Source organism: Meles meles, chromosome 19, assembly GCF_922984935.1.
Source record: "Meles meles chromosome 19, mMelMel3.1 paternal haplotype, whole genome shotgun sequence".
NCBI classification, from domain to species: domain Eukaryota; kingdom Metazoa; phylum Chordata; class Mammalia; order Carnivora; family Mustelidae; genus Meles; species Meles meles.
The window spans coordinates 32,840,191-32,864,435 of NC_060084.1; the positions used below are offsets into that span (position 1 = coordinate 32,840,191).

The 24,245-nt window shown below is 42.6% G+C and overlaps 1 protein-coding gene across 3 annotated transcripts in view; it reads right to left on the reverse strand.

The window, feature by feature from the left end:
- Nucleotides 1-2,249: 2,249 nt before the first annotated feature.
- HEATR3 (HEAT repeat containing 3) overlaps nucleotides 2,250-24,245 on the reverse strand; it is a 38,964-nt gene continuing 16,968 nt past the window's right edge. For 2 of the 3 annotated variants that reach the window (XM_045989113.1, XM_045989115.1), the window contains 8 exons: nucleotides 22,838-22,928; nucleotides 22,571-22,728; nucleotides 22,221-22,303; nucleotides 21,204-21,340; nucleotides 14,676-14,764; nucleotides 8,970-9,113; nucleotides 5,923-6,099; nucleotides 2,250-3,068 (listed from right to left, as the gene is read on the reverse strand). In XM_045989113.1, the coding sequence (XP_045845069.1) occupies nucleotides 2,946-3,068; nucleotides 5,923-6,099; nucleotides 8,970-9,113; nucleotides 14,676-14,764; nucleotides 21,204-21,340; nucleotides 22,221-22,303; nucleotides 22,571-22,728; nucleotides 22,838-22,928 (1,002 nt within the window). In that variant the 3' untranslated portion in view covers nucleotides 2,250-2,945. Of the gene's footprint in view, nucleotides 3,069-5,922; nucleotides 6,100-6,609; nucleotides 6,719-8,969; nucleotides 9,114-14,675; nucleotides 14,765-21,203; nucleotides 21,341-22,220; nucleotides 22,304-22,570; nucleotides 22,729-22,837; nucleotides 22,929-24,245 lie in introns of those variants that run through there. The other variant, XM_045989114.1, reaches the window with a different exon arrangement.

A 24,245-nucleotide genomic window follows, 5' to 3' on the forward strand; every position in this document is an offset into this window, starting at 1 on the left:
AAAAAGTTTCTATTATACCATGCCATGAATAATATTCGCATGCTCTACTAAGCTATTATGTAAACAAAGCTATAAAGTATATTTAACCTTTTCCTATCTTTCCCTGTTGTTTGAACAGCAAAATTAAATGTAGCAATATAGGCCAAACTATCAATGGCTCAGTCTAAAATTTCTGGATTTCTGGATGGCATATTTTCTTCTTTTTTTTAAAGGAGGCAGGGGGAAGGGCAAAAGGAGAGGGAGAAAGAGAATCTGTGGGCGGCTCCACGCCCAGCGCAGATCCCGACACAAGGCCTGACCTCACAACTCTTGAGATCACGACCTGAGCTGAAATCAAGAATGGGACACTTAACCAAATGAGCCATCCAGGCATCCCTGGAAGGCACACTTTCTTTTTCTTTTCTTTTTTTTAAAATAATTTTAAGATTTTATTTATTTATTTATTTATTTATTTGACAGAGATCACAAGAAGGCAGAGGCAGGCAGACAGAGAGAGAGAGAGAGGGGGAGGCAGGGTCCCTGCTGAGCAGAGAGCCCGATGTGGGGCTGGATCCCAGGACCCTGGGATCATGACCTGAGCCGGAGGCAGAGGCTTTACCCCACTGAGCCACCCAGTGCCCCGGATGGCACACTTTCAATGTAAGAATTCATCTTCACTATTCAATAGGATGATCCTGAATTCAACAACTGCTTTAGAGGTTGCTTAATAAAACAGAAACTCACTAACATTTATTCATTCAACAAATATTTATCAATAGCCTACTAGCCCGGACGCCTGGGTGGCTCAGTCGTTAAGCGTCTGCCTTAGGCTCAGGTCATGATCCCAGGGTCCTGGGATAGAGCCCCGCACTGGGCTCCCTGCTCAGCGGGAAGCCTGTTTCTCCCTCTCCCACTCCTGCTTGTGTCCCTTCTCTGGCTGTGTCTCTGTCATATAAATAAATAAAATCTTAAAAAAAAAAAAAAGAGCCTACTAGTCCTGTGCTAAACTGGAAATTTTATTCTCCTTGAAAACAATTATATTCTCTAAAAATCTGAAGTAGGGAGAACTCTGAAACTTTTCTTCATTGGAAGAATCCTTCTCTCAAAACCACAATAAGATACTACTTCACACCTAGTGAAAATCACTACTATCCAAAAGACAAGAGATAACACGCGTTGGCAAGGATGTGGAGAAAAGAAAACTCTTGAGCACTGTTAGTGGGAATGTAAGTTGGTGCAGCCACTGATGAAAACAGTACGGACATTCCTCAAAAATTAAAAATAGAACTACCACATGACCCAGCAATTCTATTTTTGCTTATATATCCAAAGGAAACTAAAACTCTACCTCAAAAATATATCTGCACTCCTCACGTTCGTCAAGTTTATGACAACCAAGACACAGAAACAACCCAAGTGCCCATCAGTGGATGAATAAAGAATACATAGTGGCTGTACACACACACACACACACACACACACACGTGTGCACGCACACACAATCAAGTACTATTCAGCCACAATGAGAAGGAAATCCTGCAAATAATTTGTGACACTATGTATGGGCCTTGAGGACATTATGCTAAGTGAAATAAGTTAGAGAAAATCAAATTGTGTATGATCTCACATATACTGGGAATCAACAGAAGAAACCAAGCTCCTAGATCCAAAGAACACATTGGTGGTTGCCTGAGGTGTGTGTGGGGCAGGTGGAGGGAGATGACAATATGGGGAAAGGGAGACAAAAGACACAAACTTTCAGTTCTAACAAGTAAGGGATGCAATAAACACATGGTGACGTCAGCAATATCGTATTGTACGTCTGAAAGTTACTAAGAGAGTGAATCTTGAAAGTTCTCATCACAAGAAAAAAAAACATTGAACTGTGTGAGGTGATGGATTGAACTAGATGAGAAAGCAAAGTCCCCTGGATACTAGGCCTTTTAACAGGACAACTGAGATCAACTGTGGGAGGATTTTCAAACCTTCATCGACACCTCTTCTTAGGCAAATGCACGGACAATGGAGCTGGTCCAGGGCCCCCCAACTCCCCCTGCCTCTCAGAGGATGAGGTCCGCTGAAATTCCCCGACCCCTCGCTCTAGCTGTCACCCATTAACACAAGGACATTGAGAGTAATGCTGGAGATTCCTGCTGTAAGTCTTGTTTTAAATATTTCACATATAGTCGAAGCAATACCCATTACCAAGTGAAAAAACCCAGGACCAGGGCTATCTGGTATTTTTAAAAAGACTGTGTAAGACACAAAGCTTTCAATTAAAAAGTTATTTATTAAAAAATATTTCCTCCTAATTCCGATTCTGTATCAAATTAAACACGGAGTGATGTTACAAAGCAGTAAGTGATCAGCTCCGTTTGTATAGAGGCTGACAATGACCTCATTAATTCCTTACTATATTCTACTGAAGAGTGGAATACAAATTCAGCTCATTCACTTCTGCACAAAAGGGAAACACAATTGGTATACTTCATAACCAAAAAACTTTTATGAAGCTTGTCTTCATATTTCAGTTTATAGAGGTTTAGCTAATACAAAATGATGCTCGCTTTGGCAGCACATATAAAATGATGCTTGCTTAAAAGAGCATCCAAGAAATGCTCTGGATTTTCCTTTCCTGCGAAATTCCAGGAAAACATGATTGTTTGGAAGGTTCTTTATGCTCATGAAGAACCACCTGAGATTCCTGTTTCTACTCTTCCACTCCTTGCGTTTCCAGTGATTAAAACGTGCTGGAAACATAATTTAGAGAATACTAGAAATGCCACAGAGATCCCAAGGCTTAAAAGAGCTTCTGAGCGGTTTTGAAGTTCTTATAAACTTCAAATTAATGGACAGGATATGAGCACTGAGAAATGATTTTTAGAAACACATACACTCCAAGGAAATACTTTAGTACTCTTTAGCACTGAACACTTGGGGCGAGAACTGGTCTCTCTCTCAATGGTTCAAGTAGTCAGTCTTTTCTCAACAGTTTCTTGATAAGCGACAAACCTTCTCAAATTCATCTTCACATTGTCGAGAACACACAGCTGATCTGGACTGTATTTACCTCTCCCTTCTTTTCGCATCTGCCAAAAAAATCATAGTGATTTGGTATACATTACGAATTCCTTTAGATAAGAAAGCATGTGATTTGGGGCGTATTCTTTTCAGAACAAAGAGCTGCCAGAATTTGGTGAAAGATTTTCGCTTTCCAAGGTAAAAGAATACAGTGTGTGAGCCCTAAGGATAAATTAAGATTATGCACCTTTTTAAAATGATCGTTACAAGAACGGCTGACTGGCAGACTTCAAAAGAGTAAGTTTTACGGTATGTGAACTAGACTTCACCTCTGGAGAGCGGACCTCAAATTTTAGTGTGCACAGTACCATCTGGAAGCCTTGTTAAAAAAACAGGCTGGTGGGCCCACCTGCCGTTTCTGATTCTCAGTAGGTCCGGGGTTGGGCCTGGGCATCTGCATTTGTAACACGTTACCAGTGAGTCTGCTCACAGGACAACTCTGAGAGTCGGCCCTTTAGGGAAATTCTTCGCTAAAGCGCATTGCATCATACTGCAATGCAACTTGAGGCCAAACATATACCCGACAGTCTTCAAGGCAACTGTGGCTTCGTTCACAGAAGCGCTTCGTATGAAAAACTACAAGCTGCTCTTCTGGCTAACAAAGAAATTTCATTAGGGCTTTATAGCTCTGAGAAAAGAAAAACACTTAATTAAACATCATTACCATACCACTGCATAGCAAGTAGGAATCTCAATCAGAACAGCCCTCCCAATGGTTAGGGGTTGTTTTGCTGGTTCATAGTTTACATAACTCCTCTCCGAGCATTGGCTTCTGCAGTCTGAATTCTCAACTACATCAGCTTTCCTTACAGCTGCAGGGAAATAGCGGGTATTTTCTCCTCACCATGCAGACTCCTTTTTCAGATGTTTCAAGGGCCTGCCTGCACCCTTTAAGAACACTGTGGATACCCACCACGTACTGGTATGGAAATATCTTTAGGACACAGTGTTAAGAGAAAACACAAAGTGCAGGTTTGTGAATCTATTGGGCTACATTCTGCATAACAAAGGGGGAAAATACTAAGGCACATTTTGTCTTTATGTGGAGAAATGTCATTCAATTTAGTTACTGATGAGGCAGAAAATAAAGGGAATAAAACCTCTCACTGCTTAAAGAACAGACAAGTGTGGGTGAACAGAGGGTCAAAAGGCACAAACTTGCAGTTATAAACTAAGTAAGTCATGGGGATATAACGCTCAGCATGGAGACTCTGATTGTATATTTGGAAATTACTCTAAGAGTAGAGCTTAAAAGTTCTCATCACAAGAAAAAAATTTTCCAACTAGGTGTGATGATGGATTTAACTAAATTTATTATAGTAGTTATTTCCCAGTATGTACATGCATCAAATCTCTACACTGTCATCTAAAACTAATACAATGTTATATATGAACTGTATCTCAATTTTAAAAACTAGCAAAAACAAAACAAAACAAAACAAAAAAACCCAAACAAAAAATCCTACAGGCTTGAACAAAGGGTAATTAAGAGTAAACTATTCAATTGTTTCCCCCAGACTTAAGTTACCTACTGGTGAATCTTAGCTCAATAAATGTCAGTCACTATGATCACATTTTTAAGTAGAATATGCCAAAACATGAAAACATTAAAAACAAACCAATTCTGATGTCCTTAAACCAACACTGACTTAGATGTAACTATGACATAGAATGTATGCGGTGTGTGCTGCTACTTTTCTAAAGAAACCTATTTCCTATTCCTTCAAAAAACACTTCAGAAAATCTAAATTATAAGACATACAATCATTTTATCCTAAAAAATATCACAGAGTTCTCTCCTTGAGGAATCAATTCTGCATCAGAAGCCTGAAATTGGGGGCGGCTAGATGGCTCAGTCAGCTAAGCTTCCGACTCTTGGTTTCCGCTCAGGTCATGATCTTAGGGTTGTGAGATCGAGTCCCACATCTGGCTCCACACCAGCAGAGTCTGCTTGTCCCTCTCCCTCTGCTCATCCCCCTGCTCTCTCTCCCTCTCTCTAAAATAATAAAAATAAAAGAAATACATATTGGAAAACAATAGAAGTAAGCTAATTTTTCTTCCAAACCTCTATTTTCTTGACAAAGATTTTAAAAGCAAATGTTTAATCTGAAATCTAAAAGCAAAAAATATGAGTATTTTTATTTCTCAAAATGACATCATTTAGAAATGGAAATTTTATTTGTTTTTTGCCCAAGGTGGGACTTAAACTCATGACCCTGAGATCAAGAGTCACATTCTCCACTGACTGAGCCAGCTAGGTGCCCCTGGAAAGGGAGGTTTAGATCACTGGAGAATGGTAACTTCAACTTGTAGACATAGGATTCAAGGCTGTTTTTAAAATTCCTGGTTGCCTTTCCCTAGTCACCAAGTTTCTGAAAATTACTCTTTGACTCAAAGTTAGCTTTGATGCTTCTAGTGAAACAAAAAAATAAATAAAAGGGTAAATGAAGGTAGCTACATTCTCTGACAGAGACCAGCCTGGAGTTTGCCCATTTTTTTCAGAACACCAAAGGGAAATAGTCATAACATTGGAATCAAGCTGGAATATATTACTTGTAATGACATAAAATAAATTTACAACATCTATGAAAGTGCTTTGTAGGCTACAGACTGTAGTGCTTCTCCAGGAGCACTGTGAGCATTACTGAACTCATCTAGAAAGGGAACTGTGCCCACACCATTCTGGCCCAAGTGACAGTGATTCAACAGCAAGGCCCGAACTCTGACTCAGGCAACAAGCATTCTCCAGTTCCAGGGAGGCAGCGTTCTACGAATCACAGAGAGTGCATGGCGGGAACTACAGACACCCGTTCTCGGAGGATGGCTGAGACCTAAGCATTTTGACACAAAACGGCTCCATACCTTCATTTTGAAGACTGGCTGGAATTCTTTCAGAGCAGATAACAATTTAATCTGAACTGAGGCCTTCTCGGCTTCTTTACCATCTGCGAAAACATCGAAGAGGGCATCCAAGGCTTCGCCTGCCACCACGAGGGAGGGATCTTTGGTGGCAACCTCAAGCAGAAAGCACCCAATGGTCTGGAGACAACAAGGCACACTGTTGATTGTCCAATATTCTAACATCGGTTTCAAATATAAGTACTAACTTTAAATGTGGTAACAATTCACGTATGGTATTTTAAAATTTAGAAATGCCAGAGACAAATTAAAACTTGGAAAGAACTAAAGATTAAAGACTTCACCTATATTTATAAATAAACCAAGTATAACATCAACAAGATAACTTAAGTATATTAGAGTTTCTATTCCTAAATAAAATCAATTAAAACTTCCCCTTATCTCCCCCCAAAAGGCTTTCCCCATGGTGTCAAAAATACAGATATATATCTGCAACAAAAAACACGCTTTTAAAACTATATGAAAAAGTAAAATTATATGAAAAACACTCTAGGACAACTAAAAAAATGAAACTTCATCTCTTTCTGACTCCCTGTGATGATCTTTAACACCCATCCATCCTTTGAGGATTAGCTAGCTGATGAACAGGGCATACCCAATCTGTGAGGAACTGTTCGAGAGTGAACTTACTTTGTTTTTGGCTGTTCTGCTTCACCCTTTATGTCTCAAGGGTGATGGGCACATCTTGTATTATCGGTGGGAGAGTGGAAATGCTAAGAACAGCGAGTCCAAACTCCAGCTGTGATATAAATAACAGACTGACCCTTAGAAAGTCCATTACCCGCTCTGGACCTCAGTCTTATCTGAATTTAAGTACTCGAGATAACCTCTAGGATAGTATTTAGAGTTAGTAACCTATAATAAAGTATGAAGCACATACGATCACCTATGACGTAGTCTTATTAAAAAGATCAACATAAATCTGAATGGGATCCAGGTTTAGATCTAACTTGTAGTCTGCAGAAAATACAGAGGATAAAGGAACAAGCTTAACACCATGGAAGCAATCAGACAAATCCAGAAGGTTGGAGGCTGTGAGACAATTGACCCCAGGATTTGAGGAATAAACAGGTGGTAGTAGAGGTGCCCAGCTGGCTCAGTCAACAGAGCATGTGACTCCTGATCTCAGGATCCTGAGTTCAAGCCCCATGTTGCTCATAGAGCTTACTTAAGAAAGAACAAACAAAAACAAAAAGCAGGTGATGAGAGGTAGTGCTAGGGTAATGGCAGGGAGAGAAGTTTCTAGATTGAGAGAAACTTAGACGATCCAAAGCCAAACATAACATGTAGACTTGACTTAGATCCTCATTTAAACAAACTATCTATAAATAGATGTTTGTGGAACAACTGGAAGCACTTGAGGATGGACCACGCTGAAGACATTAAACAGTGAGAGGGCGCCTCGGTGGTGCAGTTGGTTAAGTGCCTGCCTTTGGCTCAGGTCTTGAGCTCAGGGTCCTGGGATGAGGCCCCATGTCAGACTCCCTGCTTAGTGGGGAGTCTGCTTCTCTCTCTCCGTCTGCTGCGTGCCCTCCCCCTGCTCCTCCCCTCACCACACCCTCCACCGGCGCACCAGCGCTCTCTCTCAAATAAATAAATAAAACCTTTAAAAAAAAATTTTTTTTTTAAATCACATGTTATGCCTGAGAAAAACTTGCTGCTCCTCCTAAGTGGATCTTGGAAATTATAGTCGTAGGGGGCAGGAAGTGATTAAACACGCACCCGCTCATCTGTATCTGTGTGCACATACACAGCCACATGGCTACGTTCTCTCTCACTAGTGTGTCTATATACCAAAATTCCCTGGAATAAACAAAAGAATGGGGTAACCATGGCTGTCTCTCTAGAGTCAAACTGGGGGGGGGGGCTGGAAAGTTAGTAATGGAGGGGGGGTCTTTCATTATATATTCTTTTCTACTTTTCGGAATGTTTTGTTACATGCATGTATCATCTTTTAAAAATAGGTTCTAAAAAATATCAGTCACTGGGGTCCCTGGGTGGCCCAGTCTAGTTAAGCATCCAGTTCTTTTTTTTTTTTTTTGAGAGAGAGAGAAAGAGCAGGGGGAGGGGCACAGGGAGACAGGGAGAGAGAAGCAGACTCTATGCTGAGCCAACGCGGGGCTCAATCTCATCACCCTGAGATCATGACTTGAGCCAAAATCAAGAGTCAGATGCTCAACAGACTAAGACACCCAGACGCCCCAAGCATTCAGCTCTTGATCTCCACTCTGTTCTCGACCTCAGTGCTGTGAGTTCAAGCCCTGCATCGGGCCCCACGCTAGGCATGGAGCCCACTTAAAAATAAAACAAAAACAAAAACCAGTCGTTGTTGTAAAGTTCTCAGGAAGTCTAATAGTTTATTACCCATTAATTAGTAATCAATATTTCAGCAATTATTATTAGCACAAAGAAGGGCAATTTTACTATCACGGTCCTTTTAGTTCCTAGGGATGCTGTGTCTCTAGCAGTGTAGTTCCCCAGCAACCGTGCTGAGATAAAATGCTGAAAGCAAATATGCTGAGTGAGTTCCTAACGCGCTTCTCACTTAAAACTTACACAGTGATAGTAGAGTGGACCGTGTGGTATTGTCCAGAACGTGCTTTAGTCTGGCGTGCTAAGGCAACTGGGGAGTTGTTCCTTCATCAGTAGGAGAATATAATATGCACACATTTTATGCAACAGCAAAGGCAGAGGCACCTGGGACAATTCTCAACTGGGCCTTTCACTAAAGACAAATTTATTTCTGAAAAAGTATTTCAGGAATAAAGTTAAGTGGCCAAATGCAACTCAGTTTTTCGAGTGCCTACCTAATTCATATAGGCAAATCAAACCAAGGGGCATATTTTAATAATGTACCTTAGTAAGCAACTTCTCGATAGGATTTCTTCTCATAATGTCCATAGAAGTTTTTAAAAATCCCACACCAACAGTTTACTCTTTCCCCTCTTTCTAACGATTTAATGTTTTACGTTGGAAGCATATAGTTTTACCTTAAGAGTTTCCAGTGTTCCATCTTCTTTGGCGAGGACGCTGCCCGTGATTCCTAAAATACTAACAACGTTTACTCTAACCCCGGTGTTACCACTGTGAATGCCGGCTGTGCATAGTGTCATCAGCTGGTTGGGAGTCATACACTGTTGAAAAGGAAAGAGAGTGTTTACGGTGTAAAACTCAACCAATGCCGACAGCATGGGCAACAGCACTGACAGGAGTGTCAACAACAGAGAAGTTATTACACATCTAACCAGTGCCCAGTACAGCTGATAATTCTGAATGAATATGAGGCCTGTTCATGTCACTGTCATTATTCAATCTACCACAGCTGTAAGCCCAGAAGAGGGGCTTCGTTTCCCATTAGTTTTACTTGAAGAAGACTTTTGGGGGGGCATCTGGGTGGCTCAGTTAGCCAAGTATCTGCCTTCAGCTCAGGTCATGATCCTGGGGCCCTGGGATTAAGGCCCATGTTGGGTTTCCTTTTCAGCAGGGAATCTGCTTCTGCCTCTTCCTCTCCCTCTGCCTCCTCTTCTACCCTGCTTGTGCTCTCTCTCCCTCAAATAAATAAATAAGATCTTAGGGGCGCCTGGGCGGCTCAGTGGGTTAAGCTTCTGCTTTTGGCTCAGGTCATGATCTCAGGGTCCTGGGATCGAGCCCCGCATCGGGCTCTCTGCTCAGCGGGGAGCCTGCTTCCTCCTTTCTCTCTACCTGCCTTTCTGCCTGCTTGTGATCTCTCTGTCAAATAAATAAATTAAAAAAAAAAATAAGATCTTAAAAAAAAAGACGACTTTCAGTCAGATGTACACAAACCTATTTAAAGAGATCCTAATTTCTTTTAAACATTGATCCAAAAAAATGTTTTGAAAATGTACATAGAATATGTAGCTTTAATAAAAATTGGCTGAAGCCATGCAAGTTGAGAACTAACCCTGAGATGTGTGTTGTTACAGGAAATTATTAGAGATTGTAGAAACCATTAAATAAATTATAGAGTGCTTCTACTGTGTAGTGATAATTTTCATTCTAAGCTAATCTGAACACACCTGTGGATGCAGGTATCACCAGAGAACTCAAGTTATTGTGTTGCCAAACCATCACCTGTGAGCAGCAGCACAGTGTGGTGACTAAGGGCTTGGGATCAGACATCCTGGGTTCATATCCTGGCTCCTCTCCCCTCCCCAACCAAGGTCTCCATTTCCCCATCAGGGACACGGGGACAGCGGTCACCATGCAGAGTTGCTTTAAGAATTAAATAATGCGGGCGCCTGCGTGGCTCAGTTGGTTGAGCGACTGCCTTCGGCTCAGGTCGTGATCCTGGACTTCCAGGATCTCGTCCTGCATCGGGCTCCCAGCTCCTTGGGGAGTCCGCTTCTCCCTCTGACCTTCTCCTCTCTCATGCTCTCTCTCACTCATTGTCTCTCAAATAAAAAAAAAAAAAAAAAAAAAAGAATTAAATAATGCACATCAAGAACTCACTAACTGTTAGATATTATTATATATAAACATACTGAACAGTTCTAAAACTCATTTCTGAATCATCTGCAGTGCTTCTGCCAAATCTCAAGGTAACAGCTAATATGCCCCAGTTTCTTAGGAAATAATCTAATGGAAACAATCCCGCCAACCCTGGGATGCCTCCCAGCTGAACAGGGCTGCCGGGAATGCTGGAGGCGTGCTGCTTTACTACCAGCCTGAGTCACACAGGCAAGCTGCCCCACGTGCACAAGCCGAAAAGGCAGAGAAATGGACAGGGAGCCGGATAGTCATACTGTCCTGTCAGTGCTGTTACTCAGCTACTCTGATCCCTGGTTTCCTCTCGTTGGAAAGCACGAGAGCCAGGTTCCTTCTAGTCCTCAAATTCCATGCTCATGCCCAATGTACAGCCAACCTGAGAATTTATGGTCTTAATATATATGAATGCCCAGACATTATAACTGAGCATGAGCTGGGAGGAATTCTCTTTAAGCATCAGGCTGGTCCAGTTAGCTACTGCTGAAGATCATGGAAAATCAATAAAAAGACTTTATATTCCCATGGCCCTACAGTATAGGGTTTTCTAATCCTTTCTCCATTATTACCATTCTCATGTCAAAGAAATTGAGGGTCAAAAGTTATGTTCTTGTGGAGAGCCTGGGTGGTTCAGTGGGTTAAAGCCTCTGCCTTTGGCTCAGGTCATGATCCTAGGGTTCTGGGATCAAGCCCCACATTTGGCTCTCTGTTCGGCGGGGGGCCTGCTTCCTCCTCTCTCTCTGCCTGTCTCTCTGCCTACTTGTGATCTCTGTCTGTCAAATAAATAAAATCTTTAAAAAAAAAAAAGTTATGTTCTTGAAAAATTCTCAAATATACAAAGAAAAATACTGAAAGAGTTTAGACTAGATACCAACAACACATACTGTATTTAACAGTAAAGCACCAGAGATGTTCTCATTAAACTGTGGACCAAGATAAAGTTTGGGAAGCACGGCTCCAGGGTGTGGCCATGGAATGACTAAGGTAGGGAAGGAAGACCAGAACCCTGGAGAAAGAGAGGTCCAAGAACTTTGAAGCCAGGTGATGGGGAGACATCTATGTGGATCTTGAAGTCACCCAGAATCATGACAGGACTAGCAAAGAGTAACAAACCCCAACAGCAAGAATCTTCAAGGAACAGGGTGGCCCAGGGCATAGTAGTTGGCTGTAAGAAAGAGAAGTGGGTGGTATGGCCTAATGACATGTTAATCAAAACTCGAAGATTTTAGAAAAGGGGCAGGGATGGTTTAGCACACTGGTCCCCAAACTTTGTGAGCAAGCCGATCACCCAGAGAAGCATTAAAATATAGATCACTGGGCCCCTCCTCAAAGTTTCTGCTTCAGTGAATTGGGGGTGAGGCCCTAGGATTTGCCCTTATATTCCAAGAAGAAAAAGACACCGACCCAATAGCGAAACTGGCAAAAGACAGGAGCGGTTACAGAAAAAAAATGCAAAGGCCCTTGAAGCACATAAAGAGACATCCAATCTCCTACCGTAAGACAAATGCAAATTAAAATTGCTATATAATGTCTCAACTATCAAACTGGTAAAAAATCTAACGTTCTGACAACATTACTCTGTTTCTGAGGCTACAGCAAAACAGGCATTCTCCAGCACTGCTGTAGGAAGTCCAAAACGCCTCAATCTCGGAGGAGGGGACTAGAGCAATAATCAGCAAAATCACCAATGCATCTCTCCTCCAACTCAGCAAGCCCCCTTCTCCGCGGAATCCATCTCCGAGACACCAGGGCAAAAACCACGAAATAACATCTGTAAAAAGGCTCTTCCCTGCCATCCTAGTTGTAATAACAATGGACTGGAATGAGAACCCCCATCAACAGCAGGTAGGTTGAACGAGTAAGGACACCAACACGATGGAGTAACAGAAGGTGGAACTGTGAGGAAGGAATGAGGAAGGGATCTGTATACAAGGATCGAGAAGGAAGAAAGGGCAAAGCAGGGTGCAGCAGTAAGACTCTTAATAGAACAGTGCCTGCGTATTTGCTTATGTTTCCAAATGAAGAACAATGGAATGATAAATCAAAACCTAAAAAGGACAGGGGCGAAGGGACAGAAGCGAGACTAAATAAAAGTAAGTTAAGTAAAATTGTTTTAAAACATACATAACATAAAACTTGCCATTTTTACCTTTTAAAAAAAGATTTATTTATTTGAGACAGAGAGAGAGAAAGCGAACACGAGTGGGGGGCGGGATGTGCAGAGGGAGTGATAGCAGCTGACTCCCCCGTGAGCAGAGAGCCTAGGACTCTGGGATCATGACCTGAGCCAAAGGCAAGGCAGATGCCTAAATGACTGGGCCACGCAGGTGCCCCTAACCATTTTTCAGTGCACAGTTTAGTGGCAGTAAATACCTTCAGACTGCTGTACCACTAGCCATCACCACCACCCTCGTTCAGGGCTTCATTATTCCATACTGAAACCATCCCATTAAAGAGTATGCCCCTAAAAAAAAAAACAAAACAAAAAAAAACCAGTATGCCCCTAAATTCCCTCCCTTCCCCCAATCCCTGGTTTCCACATACTGTCCTAATAAATGTAACTATTCTAGGTCCCTAATATATGGAATCATACAATATGAGTCTTTTTGTGTTCGGTTTATTTCACTTAATGTCATGCTTTCAAAGTTCATCCATGTTGTAATATGTATAAGAATTTCTTTCCTTTCCAAAGCTGAATAATATTCCATTGTATGCATCTACCATGTATTTCTCTGAATATATCTTGGTTCAGTTTTAACTCTGAAACTGTGTAAATATTTTATATAATTAAAAATTAAAAATTAGGGGCACCTGGGTGGTTCAGTGGGTTAAAGCCTCTGCCTTCGGCTCAGGTCATGATCTCAGGGTCCTGGGATCAAGTCCCTCATCAGGCTCTCTGCTCAGCAGGGAGCCTGCTCTCCCCACCCCTCTCTGCCTACCTCTCTGCCTACTTATGATCTCTGTCAAATAAATAAATAAATAAATAAATCTTTTTAAAAAAATTAAAGCAAAAAAACTAAGTCTCTTTATAAAAAGGAAAGCTAAAAAAGAAAGAAAGCTAAAACAACTGAAGCTAACTTTACAACAAGCCAGAAAGAGAATTTTGTCAAGTAACTTGAAAACACAGCAATCTGACTATACAGTCTCAGAGGGGTTGTGAGATCAAGCCTCAAGTGGGGCTCTGTGTTCAGCAGAGAATCTGCTTAGGATTCTCTCTCCCTCCCCCTTACCTCTCCTACTCGTGCTACTCTCTCTCCTACTCTCTCTCTAAAATAAATAAATAAATAAGTAAATAAATGGGACAATTAGGTGGCTCAGTGGGTTGGGTGTCTGCCTTTGGCTCGGGTCGTGATCCCAGGGTTCTGGGATCCAGTCCCACATCAGGCTCCTTGCTCTGCAGGGAGGCTGCTTCTCCCTCTTCCTGCCTCTCCCCCTGCTTGTGCTGTCTCTGACTCTCTTTCTCTGACAAATAAATAAAATCCTTAATAAATAAATAAATAAATCTTAAAAACAAAACAAACAAAAAGTCCCATGAGTTCATAATGATATTAAAAAAAAAACAAACCTCACTCACCACTTTTAGAGACTGCTAAGGGCACTAATTTATTATTTTGGAAAAATCCTATCTTTTTGGTATGAGCTTTATTTCAAAGTTACCAAATAACTGAGGAGACAGAAAGTTCTTATAGAAGAATCACAGCTGGGCTGCATGGGTGGCTCAGTTGGTTAAGCAACTGCCTTTGGCTCAGGTCATGATCCCAGAGTCCCAGGATCCAGTCCCGCATCAGGCTCCCAGCTCCATGGGGGGTCTGCTTCTCCCTCTGACCTTCTCCCCTCTCATTCTCTCTCTCTCTCTCAGATAAATAAATAAAATCTTTAAAAAAAAAGAAGAAGAAGAATCACAGCTGGGGCACCGCGTTAAGCCTCTCACAACCACAGCTGGCTCAGTGGGTTAAGCCTCTGCCTTCGGCTCAGGTCGTGGTCTCAGGGTCCTGGGATAGAGCCCTGCATTGGGGCTCTCTGCTCAGCAGGAAGCCTGCTTCCCCCTCCCCCCTGCCTGCCTCTCTGCCTACTTGTGATCTTTCTGTCAAATAAATATATAAAAATCTTTAAAAAAAAAGTTAAGTAATTAATTTTGCTTCCATAATACAGAATCTTTGTGGGTTTCATATAAAATTTTTTTAAAATCTTACCTGAGAAATGTTCTTGGAGGCCATTGTTTGCAAAAGGGCCCTCAAGGCACTACTTATGGCTTCTAGGAAGTCAACATGCTCAGCAAAATCTAAAACACAAAAGTGAAATATAAATTTGTCTTCTCCAAGATAAGTTACTTTGTAAAAAAAAAAAAAAATCAAAACACCTACATATGTTAAATGTTAATATATGCTATTATAATTAAAACATGCTTGATGTTAAGCCCAAACTTCTAGTTAAGAGCCCCCTGTGAACTGTATACTTGACTTTGAAAGACGTCCACAACTGAAATAACCATAACAAGGGAGCATTCTATAGACAGTCCTTGCCTTCTACGTGCTGGATTTTCATTTACTTCGGGCTTTACCCATGACATACCTAAGCTAGCTTTCATAGAAGCAATTCAGCTTTTCATAGATTGCCATCACGGTGCTGGGCAGACCTCGCACAGAGAGGTCTCCCAAATCAGAGTGCTTCCTGGGCAGCTCAAACCTACTGCCTAGCCAAGAACTATTGCTGCACAAGGCTGGGCCACTATACCTCCGTGGTTTCAGTGGCTTCTGTGGTTTTTACCGACCCAACTTCCCCTTCCCATTCCTGCTCATTCTTACTCTTTTCTTTCTGACTCCTGTGATGGGAAGGGGAAACGATGGACTTGCTGTGGTAGATTATACTGTCCGAAAATAATCACGACGGTCTATTTCCCCTCCCATTGTGGGGGTGGGGGACTTTGTGATGTCAACCAACAGGACACATGAACGGGACAGGCTAGGTCGTGAAAGGCAACATGACCCGCACCTGACTCACTTATGTTTGCTCTCTCCATTCTCTCTCTCAACTCTTGCCCTTGGAACCCAGCCACCATGCTGTAAGGAAGCCTAGGTCACATGGCAAGGTCACCTTGTTCTGGCTGACAGCCCCTGTGAACCAACCATCAACACGAACGAGCCTTCAGATGATTCTGGCTCCTTGTTTTCCAGTGGAAGCCCTAGGGTAGAGTTTTCTCAACCCCACTACTGGATATTTTGGACAGATAATTCTTGGGCATCCCCTACACACCCTAGGATAGTCAGCAGCATCCCTGGCCTCTGTCCTCTAGGTAACAGCAGCAACCTCCAAGCTGTTCCCCCAAGGAACCCCTGGCCTAAACATTGTGGAGTTGAGACAAACCATCTCCACTGTGTGCTTAATTCCTGACCTACAGAAACCATGAGGAAACACATGATTATTGTTGTTTTAAGCCACAAAGTTTTGGGATGCGATAAATACCTTGGCTTTCTGCACTCTGGTGCCTTGGGCCCTATAATGATTCCAATGCCCCTTTGTGGGCTGCCTGCATGAGAATGAGGCAGCTTCCACACAAATCTGAATCAGAGCTTATTATTTTTTTTTTTTGCCTCTCATGATCAGATAGATATACATTATGTACTGAATTAGGGAATTCCTGTACATTTCACAGAACGGACACTAGGATACCTTTAGGATCAGACAGGTCTGGGATGGAATCCTACCTCTGACATATGTGACCCTCCTTTTGGCCTCCAGTCAAAGGTCACCTCCTCAGACAGCCCTTTCCACACAAACCCATCTAATAGGCCCTTGGAACTCAGCCACCATGTCAACCAATTCTGCTTTTATTTTTTTCTTCCGAGACGAATTACATTTAAATCTTTATTCATCGGAGATGTAAGCTCCATGAGCATCATGGTCTTCCCTATCTCATTCATGTCTGTGTCCCCTGGATCTAGAATGGTGCATGGCATAGAGGGTTCAATAAGTATGGGCTAGGGGCACCTGGGTGGCTCAGTTGGTTAAGCATTGGCCTTCAGCTCAGGTCATGATCCCAGGGTCCTGGAATCAATTGCACATCGGGGTCCCTACTCAGCAGAGAGACTGCTTCCTTCTCTCCCTCTGCCTGCCATTCCCCCTGCTTGTGCTCTCTCCTCTGTCAAATAAATAAGTAAAATTTTAAGGGGCGCCTGGGTGGCTCGGTCAGTTAAGTGTCTGCATTCAGCTCAGGTCATGATCTCAGGGTCCTGGGATCGAGCCCCATACTGGGCTCCATGCTCAGTGGGGAGCCTGCTGCTCCCTCTCCCACCACTCATGCTCTCTCTCATTCTTGTGCTCTCTCAAATAAATAAATAAAAATCTTTAAAAAAAAAAAAAGAAAAAAAAGGCATGTGCAAAAGGAATGAGTGCCCCTGCAGGGGTTCCTCAACCTCCCTAAATCCCAGCTTCCTTACCAGGAAGGTGGGGTAACAATGCCTCGCTCATAAAGCCTAGTACCCAAAAGGCACTCAAAACTTGCTGTGAAGTTGTTACTACTAAAATTCAAGAAGTTGCCATGGCTCTAAAAGCAGGGTATATTTATATCTGATCACAGCTATGAAGTGTAGCCCTAGAAATTCATGAACTTCACATAAAACAACGAACCTGTATCATGAGGAAATCATTCAATATGAGCTAGAACACATTCAGAAACAATTTTTTCTGTCTTGCATTCTTAGAAAAATAACCATGACCTTAGATTCAAAACCCTAATCTAAACCACATTATTGTTTTACATATGTATAATTCATACTCTCCCTAAATTAAGGAAGCATTCATGTGATTTTTATTGAATTCACATTTCTGGTCATTTATCCAAATTTGGGAAAGGAGCTTCAAACTACCCTACCTTTCCGACAAATTCTCAGTGAAGGTCAACACATGTGGTATTGTTAAAGAAATTAAGTAAATGTCAACAGAAGTTAAACAGAAAGGGTGACCGAGAACGTCTTTCCCCTCAACAACTTTGTACAGCATCTAACCATCTCTAGCACACCTCGATGTACGTAGTCAAGCCACAAGTAACTAAGCAGCAAATTTTTATTTTTTTTTATTTTATTTTTTTAAGATTTTATTTATTTGACAGAGAGAGAGATCACAAGTAGGCAGAGAGGCAGGCAGAGAGAGAGGAGGAAGCAGGCTCCCTGCGGAGCAGAGAGCCCGATGTGGGGCTCGATCCCAGGACCCTGAGATCATGACCTGAGCCGAAGGCAATGGCTTAATCCACTGAGCCACCCAGGCGCCCAGCAAATTTTTATTTAGGTGACTTTTTCAGACTGGTTTTCCATGTTTTGATATAGAATAGAAAATATATCCCAGAATGGGTGCTATTACCATTTTAATTATAATGAAAAAGAAAGCTCTCCACTTTCCCAAATGTGGGAAAACGGAACCCTAAATGATTATAGAATCCATGTAATGGAGGGACACCTGGGTGACTCAGTTGGTTAAGCAGCTGCCTTCGACTCAGGTCATGATCCCAGCATCCTGGGATCGAGTCCCACATCAGGCTCCTTGCTCGGCAGGGAGCCTGCTTCTCCCTCTGCTTCTGCCTGCCATTCTGTCTGCCTGTGCTCGCTCTCTCTCCCTCTCTCTCTCCGACAAACAAATAAATAAAATCTTTAAAAAGAAAAAAAAAAAGAATCCATGTAATGGAGCAAGTGATAGGCTGACCCAATCTGAAAACACAACATTGCTAAAATGTTCTTGATGTTTTGGAGATTCATAGTTTTTAATGAAGGAGACAAAGATGTTAATGTACTGAATGGGAGGACCAGAATCTGAATTTAATTAGCATTAAAATACAGTAGCATTAAAAGTAAAATGTGGTAGGCAGAGTTGTACGATCATCATACATTTAATATTCAAACATAGTAACACAAAAGCTGGAGAAATACGGCCCCATCCTCCCCAGAAAATTCTCCCATAATGGTTGACACTATCCACATAGAACCCACGAGACTTCATTATTTAATAAATCTCAATGTTCCAAAGGAATTTTAGAATACCATCTCTAAGTATGAGCAATTCTTTATCAAAAATTTCATCCTCTTCTTTTTTTTAAAAGATTTTATTTATTTATTTGACAGAGAGAGAAAGATCACAAGCAGGCAGAGAGGCAGGCAGAGGGAGGGGGAAAGCAGGCTCCCTGCTGAGCAGAGAACCCAACGCGGGGCTCGATCCCAGGACCCTGAGATCATGACCTGAGCCAAAGATAGAGGCTTAACCCACTGAGCCACCCAGGCACCCCTTGAAAATTGCATTCTGATAAGGAAAGGTTCTGTCAACAATACCCATGAAGTTGGAATTTATGTAACGTATTTAATTCTATGTTCCCACAACTCAGAAACTTTCCATTATTTCTCCAAGGCTGAGCTTGGTATCATTTTCCTGTGATCTTCCAGGTAATAAATGTGTAAGCATCAGTGACCACAAATAGCCGGGTGAACTGAGAGGAACATACCCACGTGTCTTCTGTGCAGCAGAGGCACAGAATGTGCGTGCTTTCCTGCCTGTGGAACAAGCTCTTTATGTTGGCTAGAGACGGAGCTTCTGGTACCTTGACTGGAACTCCCACCGAAAAATGGCAATTTGTTCTGCCAGTCAGGCAGACACAATTTCCTCGGGGTAGGCAGATCTTGGAAGCTGTGATAGGCTAGGCCTGCTTGCCTGGGGCCTGGCTGTGCACAACCCCACATGGCCCAGCTCCCTACAGGGAGCCCATGTGAAGGGGTGGATGGGAGTGGGCCTGAGCAACAGCATCCCTCCCCGTCTTCCACTATGGGATATTCAGCTGGGCTGGAGGCAGCCAGAATATCAGCAGAAGTCAGATAAAACATCCCCTCTCCAGTAACCAACCCCCCCCCCCCCAACCATCCAGATCTCTGCCTGGTTTATAACGCTGGGAGACAAACACAAAGCTATAGTTATCCGGCCAGCCACACCAATAAGCTACCTCTGTAGCCAGAGCCTGCCCAGTCTTGTCTCTGTTCTGTGTTAGGTGTGGCTGGGTATGGTTTTCACATGATCACACCAGCTAAAGACTGCGTAGCCTGAGATCACTGAAAAACTACATCCGCTGACTGACAAATGCTGGTCAGTTGAGACAGAACAGTAACAATATATGGGTTTCTGAACATTTACTTTAACTTTAAAAACTGACCTAGAACTTCTGAAATATGAACTACTAAATGCACAGCACTTTGTATTAACTTGATGGTGTGCAAAATAGGGACACCTGGGTGGTTCAGTCAGTTGAGCGTCTGCCTTTGGTTCAGGTCATAATCCCAGGGTCCGGGGATGAAGAGCCCCTTGTTGGGCTCCCTGCTCAGTAGGAAGCCTGCTTCTCCCTCTCCCTCTGCCCCATCCCCTGCTCGCGCACTCTCTTTAAATAAAAAAAATTAAAAAAAAAAAATAGATGTCTAGAAGAACTGGGGAGTGGGGAACCTGGCTGGCTCAGTTAAAAGAATGTGCAAGTCTTGATCTCAGGGTCACTGAATCTGAGCCCCACATTGGGTACAGAAATTACTTTAAAAAAAAAAAAAAAACTTGGGGCGCCTGGGTGGCTCAGTGGGTTAAGCCTCTGCCTTCGGCTCAGGTCATGATCCCAGGGTCCTGGGATCGAGTCCCGCATCGGGCTCTCTGCTCAGCGGGGAGCCTGCTTCCACCCTGCTCCCTCTCTCTCTCTGCCTGCCTCTCTGCCTACTTGTGATCTCTGTCTGTCAAATAAATAAATAAAATCTTTAAAAAAAAAAAAAACTTAAGAAAAAAAAGGGGGGCACCTGGGTGGCTCAGTCATTAAGTGTCTGCCTTTGGCTCAGGTCATGATCCCTGGGTCCTGGGATCGAGCCCTGTGTCGGGCTCCCTGCTCGGCGGGAAGCCTGCTTTTCCCACTCCCACTCCCTCTGCTTGTGTTCTCTCTCTCACTGTGTCTCTCTCTGTCAATTAGATAAAATCTTAAAAAGCAAACAAACACATACATACTTTTTATATTAAGAATGGAAAAATACCCAAGTAAATTGCTAACACGATGGACACTGGGACGGGAACTGGATGGTATGAGGAAAAGGAGAGAGGCTTTCTGCTTTATGTCCTCTAGTAACTTGTAAATTCTCTAATACAAGCACAGATTGCCCGATCAAATGTAACTCAAATGGTTTTATGTTTAAGAAAAAAAATAAAGGGCCCCTGGATGACTCAGTCGTTAAGCCTCTGCCTTCGGCTCGGGTCATGATCCTAGGGTCCTGGGATAGATGCCCGCATCAGGTTCCCTGCTCAGCAGGGAGCCTGCTTCCCCCTCTCCCACTCCCCATGCTTGTGTTCCTCTCTCTCTCTCTCTCAAATAAGTAAAAAAAAATCTTAAAAAAAAAAAAGAAGAAGAAGAAGAAGAAGAAAAATAAAGACTAGAGAATTACCCAAATATCTTCATGGGGCCTAATATTTATGATATTTGTGATTCAGCCTTATTGGCCTGATATAACTGGATGCAACTAATTTCAATAAAAAATAACAGTATAACCCATAGACCAGCTTACAAATGTTGTTTAGACTCAACACCACTGGCAACTACAACTTTGTGTTTGGAAAAGGTTTCTGCAGGTTGGATGACAGGCACAGCACAATACCAAGTCCACATTCCTCACCCTTCAAAAACTCTGCTTGATCCAAATAGCCTTTCACGGTGAGGCCTAACTATTTACCTGGCTGAGAGAAAAGCAGCTGGGACAGATGCTGTGCAAGTGTCTGCAAGGCTGCAGGTCCCCCGAGGTGGTCCACATCCAGGAGGGATACAAGACTCTGGAGACATACGAGGGCTCTGCACTGAATAGTGTTCATTCTGGAAAGGAAGGCAAAGAATGTGGTCAGTTCTTCCAGTAATGACCCAACAGAATTCAGTATGCCCTTGTAAGCTAAGCTTCAGACTGAGTGGGAATACCCGGATGCAGTGTGTATGACTATTAACAAAGAATCTTAAGGTGAACTGATTATCTGCCTCATCAAATTGCTTGAGCATTCGGGGCCTGGGGCACAACTCACTTTATGAGTCATAAGGAATTTGCTTTGGAAGAACTTCTACACATGGCGGCGTCAGTAAAACGATTCTGAATTGTGAAACAGGACAAACATAAAGTGCTCAACACATATACAGAGTTTAATAGTTTATAGAGTGAACATCGTGCCCCTAGATAAGAAATCCGGCTCACACCCTCACAGGGCATCTATCCCTTCCCTCTCTGACCCCTGAAGGTCAGCACTATCTGCACTTTCATGGTCTTCTTTTTGGGTTTACCACCTAGGTATGTATCCTAAAACAAAACAGTCAAGTGTCGCCAGTTACTGAACTTTGTAAAAATGGAATTGCAATGTGTATATTTTTGGGGGCCTTACTATCTTGCTCAATGTTCCAGTTCAGCTTGCTTGCTTTCCTTTCTTTCTTTTTTAATTGCTGTATATATTCTACTGCGTGATTATGTCAAAATTTATTTTTTTCTCCGGCCACTGACGGACACTGAGGTTGTTTCCTGGTTGGGGCAGCTGGAACCACATTGCTATGCACATTCCCATGGCTTAGCACACAAATGCACACAATTTTCTACGGAACAGTCACAGGAACAGAGCTCTTAAATCTGGGGGGAGTCAGCTTCTTCTAGTTAGTGGTCCATCCTTTCATGTAATAACACAAGGATAAAGAGTTTTGAAAACAGAAAAGCTCTTACTTTCTAATCAAAGATTTCCAAGTGGGATTCCTAGAACATATGTCGATGGCAGTGCTGTTTGGAAAGGCAGTTTTCTCAAAAATCTAGATTTAAGAAAGGCAGCAAAGGAAAGGTTAAAGAGTAGCATTGGTTTACACACGATCCCTTTATCAAGTCCCAACCTACTATCTCCAGGCTTCGGGAGGATCTACTTTCCACCGTACTCTCACTACTGTTACTTCTAGATTCTTTCTTACCAGCTGCCCACAGTCTGGAAGTGCAAGCAAACCTCTTTTGCATACATGGCGAATAGCTCTCTTAAGCCCTTCCTTCCCGTGCTCCACAATGAGGCTGGACTGGAAACAGACTACCTTCTTTGGGATGAGGTAGTTGGTGAAAGCGGTGTGAACCTCATGGGAGAGGCAGAGGGGAGACAGCAGCTGCCCACCGCACTCACTGAAGGAATTCTCCATAAATGCATCGCTCTCATCACTGCTAGAAAGCTCTTCCCACTCATCATCGGAGGGATCTGGGAAGAATGCAAACCACACATAACTGGAGTATCTAAGACAGTCCTCATGGAAGCTGCCCTTTCAGTCCAGAGAAGAATGTCTGAACTTTGTAAACCGGTAACAAACCTTCTGTGCAGCACATGTTGACAATAATTTCCAGAGCAGTCTGCTGGGCCGTCAACAATGCTATGGTCTCTCTCAGTTCCTTGTCTGTAGACTAAGGGAAAAAAAAAAAAAAATCAAACAACCAACTCTCTATGTTTGGGAAAAGATTTTCACATGAATGTCCTTAGTTGGAGCCTATTAGATGATTTTTTTTTTTACCCCTGGAATAGAGTACATGGGGGATGGGGCAACCAGAAGAACAGTCATAACGTGCTGAAGTACAGGCAAGCATTAGGACTGCTCCTGCCTGGAGCAGCAGGCGGCTGTTCACTGGGCTGCCATCTATCTGCACGGTTATTCTCTAGGTGTTGCTTAGTTAGCTGGAGAGAAGAGAAAAATATTCAGGAATTCTGAACTGAATTCACCTTGAAACTTAATCTAATGTGTCAGGAAGTAGCTCAGCATGCTACGATTAAAACAAGAGCTCATTTCAGAGACCAGGCACTTACACACAATTAACCAGCTTTCAGATGCTTAGATGCTCCTTGGAAAACACTGCATTACCAAGAACTACTAGCGAGCCCTTGTGTGACCAACAGGGCTTGGCTAAGGTGCAGACAGGCTTGCTTCCTGGGTTTCCCTGAAGCGGGCAAGAAAGCATCCTAAACACTTCAGGGCACCTGGGTGGCTCAGTTGGTTAAGTGTCTGCCTTTGGCTTAGGTTATGATCTCGGGGTCCCAAGACTGAGCCCCGCTGAGCAGGAAGCCTGCTGCTCCCTCTCCTCCCAGCTTGTGCACTCTCTTTCTCTCTCCGTCTAACAAATAAATAAAATCTTGAAAAAAAAAAAGCATTCCTTGGGGCGCCTGGGTGGCTCAGTGGATTAAGCCGCTGCCTTCGGCTCAGGTCATGATCTCAGGGTCCTGGGATCGAGTCCCACATCGGGCTCTCTGCTCCGCAAGGAGCCTGCTTCCTCCTCTCTCTCTGCCTGCCTCTCTGCCTACTTGTGATCTCTCTGTCAAATGAATAAATAAAATCTTAAAAAAAAAAAAAAAAAAAAGCATTCCTTCAAGACTGAAGAAAGGGAAGAACTTTCTTCTCTGGAAATAATTAACATGAACTTATCAATCACCATACCTAAAATGGGTTGTATAAATTTACGTGACCTTAATTCTCAAGTTACCTATGAAAAGTGAAATAGCTACAGTGATATTGCAGAATGGTGCATAGGCTAAAAATAAGGTATATTTTATTGTCTGAATGTTTCCCCCTTTCAACAGCTTCTAATTGTCTTTTAATGCCTGTACAATATTCCATTAAATAGATACATTATCATTTAATTTGGAATATTTCAGATTACTTGGATATCTCATTTCCTTAGATTTACTGGGTCAAAGGTCACCTGTAGAGCCTGTGACATGTTTCTATTTTC